At 36.8% G+C, this 11,541-nt stretch overlaps 2 protein-coding genes across 2 annotated transcripts; one reads left to right on the top strand and one right to left on the bottom strand.

The window, feature by feature from the left end:
- The first annotated feature begins 2,942 nt into the window (after positions 1-2,942).
- On the top strand, positions 2,943-7,239 carry LOC142396543 (SLC35A4 upstream open reading frame protein-like). The gene is made up of 3 exons (XM_075479415.1): positions 2,943-3,021; positions 4,003-4,101; positions 4,264-7,239. Exons 1-3 carry the CDS (start codon positions 3,007-3,009, stop codon positions 4,459-4,461), a joined length of 312 nt encoding a protein of 103 aa, XP_075335530.1. The 5' UTR covers positions 2,943-3,006; the 3' UTR covers positions 4,462-7,239.
- cd74b (CD74 molecule, major histocompatibility complex, class II invariant chain b) lies at positions 7,190-10,921 on the bottom strand. The gene is made up of 8 exons (XM_075479402.1): positions 10,813-10,921; positions 10,627-10,719; positions 9,670-9,842; positions 8,963-9,039; positions 8,592-8,622; positions 8,152-8,361; positions 7,841-7,882; positions 7,190-7,633 (listed from the first exon to the last, which is right to left on the bottom strand). Exons 2-7 carry the CDS (start codon positions 10,698-10,700, stop codon positions 7,848-7,850), a joined length of 600 nt encoding a protein of 199 aa, XP_075335517.1. The 5' UTR covers positions 10,701-10,719; positions 10,813-10,921; the 3' UTR covers positions 7,190-7,633; positions 7,841-7,847.
- Positions 10,922-11,541: the final 620 nt, after the last annotated feature.

Below are 11,541 nucleotides of genomic sequence, written 5' to 3'. Positions count from 1 at the left end.
ATTGCTGTCATTCACAGCAGAGTACAACACAGCACAGTTATTATCATTCTGTTTAAACCACAACACTCTGCTCAGATACCGCTCAGAATATGCAATGATAACTCAGAGGTATCTATACAAAGGGGGCAACAGTCTGTAATTTATTTATGTCCTCATTAATACAGCTATCTAAATTGGAACACGTGGAACACAACCCATCACATTTTGGCGTAGCTTTCTTTAACACTTATACAAGAGAAGCTGGCCTTGGAATAGTTTGTGAAACTGTCATGTTACTACATATTATTTATTGATTCCTGCTCTTGAACACAACTTTTTTGTTTGTTTTGTTTAGTGCAAGGACAAGAAAATTGTCACAAACAGCTGTATAGTCCCACAGCATTTCATGAAACTCTCCCAAAATGAGTGTTTATCAATCTTAATAGGTGAAATAGTCCATATTTGGAGGCTAGAAGATGTGGCAGTGGAGTTAGGTACATGAATGTTATTCAGGACACCCCAACTGGTCTCACCTCTGACACTGTACTTTTTAACCTTCAGTTGTTTTAACTTCTGCCTTAAAATAGACAATCCGATGAGATAAATCTGTTTTGCCTTGCTTACCAGGTTGATAAGTCCTGCTCCATTTAAAGGGGACACATATGCAGTGCAGGCACAAAAGAAGTCTCCGCCCGAACACGACTTTCAACGATGTGCTGAGTGTCATGGGGGAAAAAAAGCTAGATTTGTGTCCCTCGGCTCAAATGCAATGATTTTTACTTTTGTGCCTACGTTGCTTGCCATAGGACAAGGGTGGAAAAGCAAAATAGACTCTTTGCTCCGTGAAACACATGAGTTCATTTCAAGATTGATACCTTATTGCCAGAAGCTGACAAACATCATTAAGAATCAAAAAAGCGTTTAGGAAATAACTCGCATGACAAAACATATGCTGATGACAACACACCCAAAGAGGGCTGAAGTGAAGCAATCTGGGTGCGTATAGTGACTTACACTCGACAACCTGATGATGACCACTTTAATAAAGCTTGTAATATTCCATTTGATTAATAAATACACAACTCAGTCGACTGACCTTTAGTTGAGTATTTGGTTGGAGTTGCAATGTATCTTACTGTCATAGATGGGAAATATGTGCTTGTAGCTGGAACTCATATTTTACTTGTGACTGCTTGTTAGAATAATTTGCTTAACCCATTTTAAGTAAATTACTAGCTATATATGCATTGTATACAGTTAATATGTATTAGCTGTAAAGGCTTTATTTGAACAAACAACCCTCGCAATTACCGTTTGGGGTATTAATACAAATCCCTTTAATAATGTAAGACAAAAATTCCACCAGGCTTGTTGAATAATAGATGAAGTTTTAGTCACAAAGTTCTAAAAATCAAAGGTATTTTTTATTTTGCTGAATATTCATTCTTATTTGCACAGCTTATTTCAAGCACCCTGCCTTTGATGACCAAAAGAATATTGCTATCCTGCTGTCCTAGCTCTGACAATCCAAACATAAATCCTTCTGGCTATGATGTTTATGGTACATTATTATACACATTTCCCTAGTGCACATCACTGTACTGTCTGCACCATAAGCTGCCATGACCTTTCCTTTACAGAGGCATCCAATGATTAGTCAGCCAAATATGCCTCGGCCAAAATCAATAACCCTGCTTAATAATCAACAGCACTGAAGCTCAGAGACACCTTACCTCCATTGCTCCTTCTAGCCCTTAAACACCTGGCATCCAGGGCTTGTGGTTGGGCAGTGTTTCATCTCAGTGACTGTGTCACTGCAGTTTGAAGAGACCATTAAATTCAGCTGTCCACATGTGCTTTGTCCTGTGACATCCCTCAATAGGGTAAGGTTAATGGACTCTGTACTGCAAATTCTTAGGATTAAAACCAAGTTCCAGAAGAAACTGCCAAGTAGTGTCTAAAAATGAATAATTTATCTCGGTATTAGATTAAACATTCTGAATTTATTTAAAGCAAAGACATTCACAAAGTGTTCCCTCCTGCCGTTTCAGTCTTCTGTCTCTTCCTATCTCTCTGTCTGAAGGGAATAACTCATGTTCTCTGTTAAGTCTCTAATACTTCCTCACTCCATCTCCCTCAATCTCTTTCTGGTCTTAAATGACTCCAGGTGCCATTCACTCCCACTTTCCCAGTCCCTGCAAATCACACTTGTGACCATTCATCCAGGCTCCCAGAGCATGATGAGTGAAAAGTAGCTAATGCTGAGTTCTATATAATCAGATAAACCAGTTTTGTCATGTTTTTGTGGGAAAATGTTTGTTCTGTCTTGTTTTTAATCCTACTTTTAGCCAGTGAGATGCAGTACAAGTTTAAAAGCTCAGATTGTCGGGTATATCACTGCTTCTATGATGCTCCAACTCTTGCTTTTTTTCCCTTTTGTTATACAGGGATTTTCTGAAGAAACTCAAGCAAGTTGACTGATTCTTGTCTGCTTATTCTCAGCTATAAACATGTGAGTTGTTTGTTGGTTTGTTTGCAATGTAGGCTACATGGTAGATCTAATGTTTGACAGGAAATGCTCTGAAAGAAAGTATGAAATTTATTATGTATACACTAACAGACACATTAGGCTGTATGGTGAGAACACCTATCATGCTGTATGTATACCTTAATATCAAGCCACCAGGGCTGGTGGTGTTGACAGTGATGCAGATCTGGAACGTGGAACTAGAGACTTCAACAGTGGAGGAATAACACAAAGAAGCTCTTAGAGCTGTCTTATGTTTAAATTAGTTTTGAAGGTTGATACATTATTCACTCCTGAAATATATATATTTTTAAATTGTCTCGTGTTCATGCATTGTTTATTTTAGCTAAATGAAACTTGTTTTACGATTTTGAATGAAATCTAAAACCTCTGAAGTATTCATGAGTGGCCGCTGGAGGGCAGTAGCTTCATTTTAATTTCCAGGCAATATAAAAGAAGAAGAAAAGATATTTCAGAATTCTGTCGATGGGAGATAAACTATGGCAGATGACAAGGTCAGTTTTTAAGCCAACTTTTCTTTTAGTCGTTAAATTTTCCATTTAGCATCCTACTTCAAGAATCGGCTTATATGTTTTTAGCCGTGGATATTAGCTTAGGATGTAATAGCTATTCCAATTTAGCATTCTAGTGCAAGTAGCTCAACTGTTAGCTTATTTAGCATCAACTTAAGTTTAAGCTACACTGATATAATCATCTATCAGATTTATTTTAGTTCTTTAAAGAATATATATATCCTGCCAATATATTAATTACTAATAAGCAGTCAAAATGAATGAACAAATTGGTTGTTAATTGCTGAATGGTCGAATAGCAAACTGACGGTGAAAGTTTTATAAGTTTGACTGCTAATGAGAGGACCACTTGTTTACCTCTATGCTGAGATAGATAGGTTGTAAAAGAGGAAAATGGAATCCACAAGCCTGACTTATCTGTAGTTATTTTGGACTTAAAGGAAAACTAAAAGGAAGACCCTGTTAACTTAGTCAGCGTTGTAATGAACAAAACATTCTGGTCAAGTAATATTTTAAAATTGACAAAATAAGTGGGATCAGTCAGGTCTACTAGATAGTAGCCTATCGTACGTTTGATAAATAAAGTATAAGTGACCAGCTAGGCTCTTTTAATCCAGGAAAATATTACTCGTAATGCCCTCTTGTTTTATAATACTAATATTCAACACTGTCAATATTGCACTAGTGTTAAAAGGTCTTAGGCCTCTTCTGTATTTGTTAGTGGTAACATCAGGTTAATGACCAACAAGGTGCTAAAGAATGATAATGAATTTTTGCTACTTATAGATGGCTATTTAAAAATAATATCAAATAAAGGCTAGTAATTTTCAAGTGTTCTACCTTTGGTACTCACTTTTAATAATAGTCTGTTATTGAAGATAATTTCCTCTTTATAATTTTGTTTTAGGAGATTATGCTAACCTGTTTTATCTGTCTATCTATGTTTATGCTTATTGAGTGTAGAATCCCCTGGACCAGCTCAAGGATCTGGTGGAGCTGAAGGACCAGCTAGAGGACATACAGAGAAGGGTGGAAGATGAGATACACGCTGGGATTCCTCCTGTAAGGCTCATGCAGACATTGATATTAGGATGTTCAGGTTACCTCGCCTTCAATTTTGTTCACAGCAAAGAAGTTGTCAAAAAGTTGTATGAATGATGATAATTTGCAGGTGTAGATTTGAATCCACTGAACCAAATACCAAGTTTCTCTTTTCCTTTGTAGGGGGGCAGTCTGCTGGCTTCTCCTTTCCTGAAGGGTTTTCTGGCCGGGTACATCGTTGCAAGGCTTCGTAATTCTGCATTATTGGGTGTGGCAGTGGGAACATGTACAGGAATGTATGCTGCACAAAATTACGCTATTCCCAACATTGAAAACACCGTCAAGGACTATATAAAGAGCCTGAAAGATGGACGAAAATGAGAAAAATACAGTCAAATTTGAAAGAGGATGAATGAAACAAAGGGAAGACAGTCGTATACCAAAGAAGGTAACAGTACAGCTGCATACAGGAACATGTATTCCTTTGAAAAGTTCAAAGAAAAACAAAAGATAATATTTCCACCTTCAGAATAAATTGGATAAATAGAAGTAGAAAGCCTTGGTTAGCATAGGTTGAAACTTTTTTTTTTCCTTCTTTCATAATTTGAATTCACTTCAATCGCATTCAGCCAAGTTTTTGCCACTTTGGCTTATCTTATAATATGAGTTTTGTGAATTGAGCATGTTCAGATATGAACAGCCCTTTAGTTTACACCACCCACCAAAGAAAGTTGAATTCTGAACTCAACCCTGCCATCTCTGTCCCTATGTGTGCTGTCTAAAGTGCAACCAACTAGTGTTCATACATCAAATGTACTGTTTGTGTTGGCCTTTCTAAATGAGGTTCATCAGAGATTTAAAAAAATCTTTGTTGATGTTGAAATAGAGGAAGTACAAGTACAATAGGCATGTGAGTTTTGGGAATTAGCATTTTCTTTGCCATTTTATGCCCTCAAGGGGTTAAATGTCAGCTATAGTAGCATTAACTATTTTGCACTTTGATCAAGGGGTAATTTCCCATGCATTTTGAACTTGAATACCATAGTGCTTCATAACTATGTGTCCCGTAACAGATTCTGGCAGGAGGTGACGTATGGCACATAGTTGCTATTAACGGTTGAAAACATTTTTTAATTGAATTATCTCTCTCCACAGCACTCATATAAAACTTCATAAATATATGTGCTCTTGTAATTTTCTCAATTGCCCTGTCTCCATCTTCTCAGGCATTGACTGTAGTTTTAACTACCCATTGTTCTAGCTCGCACTCAAATATTTAAAAAGCAAACTTGCCCTTTATCTGTTTACTGTTTAGACCATCTTACTAATTATCTCTTAAGTTTTAACTTTTTCAGCTGAAAAAGAGACTAAACATTTTATGGTTGACATTTCTTGCAGAGTATTATATTCTCACCAGACATTCTTTGTGAGTCAGAAAATGCAACGCAAAAAGGTCAGTTTCTGGTAATGTAGTGTACAGCTTCTGTGCATGTCTTTTGGTGAACCGGGTTGGCTTATTAAGACTCATTGTTAGGTTATCTCATTTCCCTCAGATGTACACCGATCAGCCATAACGTTAAAACCACTGACAGGTAAAGTGAGCAACACTTTCCAGTGCAATGTTCTTCTGGGAAAACCTGTATCCTGACTTTGACACCTACCTAAACATTTCTGCAAATCAATCACCCCCCCCCCCCACAGCCATACAGTATGGCAACACCATTCCCTTAAGGAGCAGCTTTCCGCAGAGGGACAGCACTGAGCCTTGTGGTTCTTGAAAGTTTGTAGGGAACATCTGACATGTTTAGTGTCTCTGCAGGCACAAAATCTCTTACATTTCCTTTGAGATTACATATTAAGGAAACCTGTCATCTTTAAAATTATGTTTTAAAGTTACACTGTGTTAAAATATAAGTATTTATGTAAATGTCTTTAATTTTTCAATATATTCCATATTGCTTTTAAGAACTAGGTCATCAGAACTTCAAAATCTTTGCCAAAGTAAAATTTTTATTTAAAGATGTTTTATCGTTTCTGGGAATTTCAAAATGGAAATTTGTGTTTTATGTTACATATATATATATAACGTGTGCCTACTCTGGTTTTGACTTGATGTTATCATCTCATGCCATGTGTGCAATAGCCTTTGGCTGGCAACTTCACATGCTGGAAAATAGTTCATCTTTTGCACTTCCTTTTAGGGATCTAAAGTTGTTCATTTATTTGTGGCAAACAAATATTTTATTTAACATTAAAAAAAAAAAAATTGCACCAGATATAGCAAAAGCTGCTTGTGAGAGGATTTCACATACCCTTTTGCTGTAGAGGAATCTATGTACAAAACACAAATGTAGCTATGGCAACTTCCCCAATTAGTTTGTCATTTGGTTGTCGACAGGTTGGGTTTTTGACTTAAACTGACTGAGAACACGCTCCTGACAGCACACCCTGCTGTATTGTCTCTTTTATTCAGTTTTTTTTATTAATTTCCTTTTGGGATTAATAAAAGTATTTTTTCATTTTACTTTCATTACTTAAAATGTTTTTGAAACATTTAGAAAATTAGAATAATCCAGATTTAGATATGTGAAACTACAAATTGAGAAATCAATAGGAAAGTGTTTCCCAATGGAGCAGCTAAAGTAAAAACTTCTATGTAATTTCTCTGATTTTAAGGATTCGCCCCCTGGTGGCCATTTGACAGAATGTAGGTTGAAGGCACTTCTTCCAGGCAGCATATTGACTGCTCTACTCATACCGTGTAACTGCCACTGCACTTCACACATTACTTATGTAAACTATTTGGCCTGATACAGGTATTAGATTAATAAGCCATATAAGAGAAACATGTCTGATATATCTATGGTTACGTTCATGTTTAACTGACTTAAATGTGCATCAGAAAAATGTTCGTACTGTACGACTGGTAACTGGAACTCCTAAAAGAGAGAAAAAGTTGTGCCTGTTGACAATCTCTGTGTTGTCTTTATAATGTATGCTATCCTTTTCTTAAATTCCTGTCTGTTAAAGGCATGTTTTCCAAAAGCAATAACCTTACTGGAACTGGAGTTTTGTTATGGTTTAATCACGAAAAAAAACCCACCAAAACTGTCAGGGAAAAGGTTTATTTGGATTGTTCAAATAAATGTTGAAAATACAGGTTTTGTGTCAAGTGTCCATGTGTCATTATTTTGTTCCAATGTAGGTCAATACATTCGTGAATGTGTTCTTACTTTAAATTTAGATATTCAGAGATTAAATAAAGCAACAGTTCATTTTACACAACACATGCACACACACAAAACATGCTTAACCTTTAAAAAGCCATTTAAATACTAATCAAAATCAAATGGCTCTGCTATCTGTGTAATAGTTGCACATAAGTTGCAAAAATATGATTGAGAGCCAACAAATGGTTTACATTAGATGGTTAATCAGCAATTAATCGATTAACAAGCTTACAAGTACTACGAATATGATGGTGATTATAAGTTGGAAAAGTTGTTGTATATTCTTAGAAGCCGAACTGATGTTGGTTTCAACCATCAGTTACCTAAGAAACAGGACAAGCATAAAAATGAATGGTGATTAATATTTTTGGAATTACAATAGCAGATCAATACCTTTCCAAAAGCATTAAATTACTCAGAATCTGATGCAAACGGTTATGAAGAAAACTGAGTTGAAATTAGCAGAAAGAGGAGTATAATGCAAGAACACATTGATATTCAAGCAGAGGAGCTGTTCACTGTTTACTCACAACAGTTTTAGGCATCATCAGCAGTCAGAGTTAGCAGGGCACCTACAAAGATGTTTAAAAGTCAGTGACAACACTCAATCGGTACAGCAAAATAATCATGATTTCAATAACAGAAATATCTTTGAGTTGTTTGGATATGCATTTAAATCCACAAACAGTAATGGCTTCACATTAAAGTTGAATACATTTATAAGCAATTGAAATTGGCACAATAACTTTTAAACAATAAACCTCACTGTAACTACTCACATAAACATTCATTTCTCTATTTCCTCTACATCTGACCCTCAGAACCAGTTATGTTCACTCACCACTGATGGCAGATTTGCTGCAGCCGGCAGGTCCCTCGCGCAGGGATCCAGGGATCTGCTCTCCATTAGCTGTGTTCACACACCAGCACTGCCCCATGAAGCACTGCTGGGCCTTGTAGAGGCCTTGCTTGTCACAGGTGGGTTGGAAATCTGGGACCTGCACAGCCTTCAGACCGGCGGCCTCCTGCTGGCAGGGCGTGAGTGTGGCAGCTAAGAAGTGGAGTCAAATGAAAGTGTTGCAGAGAAAACGCAAGTAGACCAGTGTATGGGGGAAAAAAAATCAAACAATGTGAACATAAAACTGCTGATCTATGAGGGAAAATACAAGTGCTGTAGAGGGGATACATAATCATAAACTCTGTTTTCCAGTATGTAAATAAATAAAGAGGTTTCATGCAACAACAATATACAAACACAGCTAATACATATGCAGAACATACACTTCTTTCCTTGGGTTGCAGTTGAAGACTCCTGCAATACAATCAGATAAAATAGACAACTGAGAAAACAAATACAGACTACTTGAATTTACAAGAATTTGACAGAACTCATTAAGACTACGTTATCATTTATTGTTTTTTGAATTTTACATAGAATCAAATTCAACCGTAAGTCAATGATATTAGTTTATATAAATCGGCTCATTAAATGGCTGGCAAGTAAAATAAAATAAAATGTCAAGGTCTGCATTGGAAAAAGGATCCTTCATCCTTGTTTGGAATATGTAATGTAAATAATAAAGCTTTGATTAGAGACTCCAATAATGCTATTACTATCAGCCTAAAAAAGTCCTATGTTGGACTACTTTTACCTCCAGCGATGTGAAATCAGTCATCTCAGGCAAGGCGTTCATGGGAATGTGCATCCGTGCAGGGACAGACGCACCACCTAGAGAAAAGAGAAAGAGAAACAAAGAGAAACGTTGGGAAATTAACATTTTTTTAATGATCTATAAATACTGAAGAGAAAACAACAGAAACATATTCAAAGCTGGTCTCACTCCCGACTCTTCCCATACCTCGGCCTCGTCTGGACCCCCCTTTGTTATGTTTCAATGACTAGAGTTAATTTCTAAACCAACCATTATCTGTCCCTCAGTTTAACCAAAGAGATCTGACGCACAAAAATAACCATATCAAACGGAAATTGAGAACGAAACTGGAAAAAATAACATCCTCATATTGTTTGCAGGGGATCTAAAGTGTCACCTCCCCCCGAACCGATTGTGTCAGATGGCCGTCACACCCTGAGTTAGTTTCCTCCTGTTACAAAAGGAAGTTTTCCTCCTACTATCACCACACACTTGGCTGGAATTGTTGGGATTCCTTTTGTAGAGTGCCCTAAAATGTTTTTTTTATTATTTTGCTTTGGATTTGTACTATAGTAATTACTACTATACTATACTACTTTAGCAATATTTATATTGTAATAATGATTAATGATACATTTTGATATATTGCATAGCCCTATTGGAGACCAGAACATATCCGTCCTAATGTGAACTGAATGTGGCCTCACCACCAGATCTTCCCTTTGTATACTCCATGGTCATCTCCTTGTTCTGCTCCTCCAGAGATTTGATGTCGCTCCTCTGGCTCAAGAGGAAGTAGGCAGTCAAGCCCTGACCTACAATCAGCACGCTGGCCAAAAGGGTCAATCCTGCCACCTTATAGGCTCGAGAAGGGCGGGGACTAGATCACAAAAAAAAACAAAAGAGGTGAGAGGGATAATTATTCATGAGTGTCAGAAAAAAATATCGGCATCCTACATCTTGACAAGACATAAATGTATAAAATACATTATAAGCTTGACTAAGAATTGGGGAAATTCAGTGAAACCGGAACTATGTCCAAGTCTTGTACCGTATACGTCACCTCTGAGTGAGTAATGACATCAGGTGTTGCCAACCAGACATGTTGGAGAAACTCACTCTGTCAGTACTCACTAGTCCAATAGACCAATCTACTTGTCTGTCAATTAATTTAAACAGAAATCAGGTGTTGCTTGGTAGAGAGTGTAGACCAGTGTAGAGGGTTATGTACAGAATTGAAAAGAGAAATTAAACAGTGATTTCCAACTTGGTTTCTTGTCATTTCTACTGTACTTAACTTGTTATACATGAGTGACAACATGAGCTATCATTGAACTGTTCATTGAAAAGTCACAGGGAACATTTGTGTTTTTTATCACATTACTTGGGTTTGAATTAATTTCCGTACCAAAAACAACAATTCCCCATAACCCTTACCCTCCAACTAACTTCACACCATGTGAAAATGGTGATATCTTACACAAGAATGTCTTGCATTTTTTTATCAAAAAGGAGCAATAATCAAACCATACTTACATCCCCGCAATTTTAATATTATAAATTAACACGCACACTCACCCATACACATAAACACAGAGACAAAAGAAGCATACACACCAGAGCTGTATTTTTTGAGGATTTTTTACAATACACTCTCCGCTTACCTCTGAGCTGGTGCTCCAACATTGACGGCTGTTTGCTGGGCTCCAATGAGGGTTGAGGTCTCGCTGTCTGCCATTCTCACACAAGAACAAATCCTACAAACAAACAAAAAACGCTCTGAAATAGTTTAAACAAGGTGAATACCATCATGATAGGAGACATACAAAAACTAAAAACAGACACAATACCTTTCTTTCTTTTAGAAAAGGCAGCAAAGTGTTTCCAAGTATTAATGACGGATTTCAGTGCGGTTTAAGCTTTTTCACTCATAGAGTCAGAAGGAAGTGAAAGCAAATTGCAGGGAAAACCCACATTCACTCTTTGTTCAACTAAATGACGCTCCGGCTGGACTTTTAGCCAACCTGAATTTCTGATTGGTTGCTCATGATGACTCATCATCAGTTACCAGGGGCAGAGTACATCGATATTTAGCTGTTGTTGCAGCTGTTATGAGATGCTCTTAATGCCTGTACAAATCTTTTCTTTTGTCTAAACTATCACTGATTAATGGAAAATCTCAACAAACAATAACATAACAAAGAGAATAACTAGAAAGCGCGTTGCATTTATAGAAAAACACAGTGTTAGAAAAGAATGAATACTTTACTGATCTGCATTTACTTAGATTTGGTATCAGTTCTTAGGATGAAGTATTACTGTTGTTACTTTTAAATTGTGTTTAGTTCGTCAAATTAACAGAATTTGCTTAACCTATGACTTGAAAGCTTCATTATCCATGAGCTGGAGTGTCAATACCTGCATCATGAGTTTACCAATGAACTCTCAAATCACACACTCCATTTGTACAGTATTTCTGCCCCAGTTTATGGGGCTCACTATTTCCACCAGACTTTTTAACATTTATTAATTCAATATGGTATTTCATTTTGTTTAATACAAAGGACTCCCCCTTGAGC

The sequence above is a fragment of the Odontesthes bonariensis genome, chromosome 2, assembly GCF_027942865.1.
Source record: "Odontesthes bonariensis isolate fOdoBon6 chromosome 2, fOdoBon6.hap1, whole genome shotgun sequence".
In the NCBI taxonomy this organism is placed as follows: Eukaryota; Metazoa; Chordata; class Actinopteri; order Atheriniformes; family Atherinopsidae; genus Odontesthes; species Odontesthes bonariensis.
Note: the sequence above shows the minus strand (reverse complement) of the source record. Positions and strands in the feature narration are given on the sequence as shown.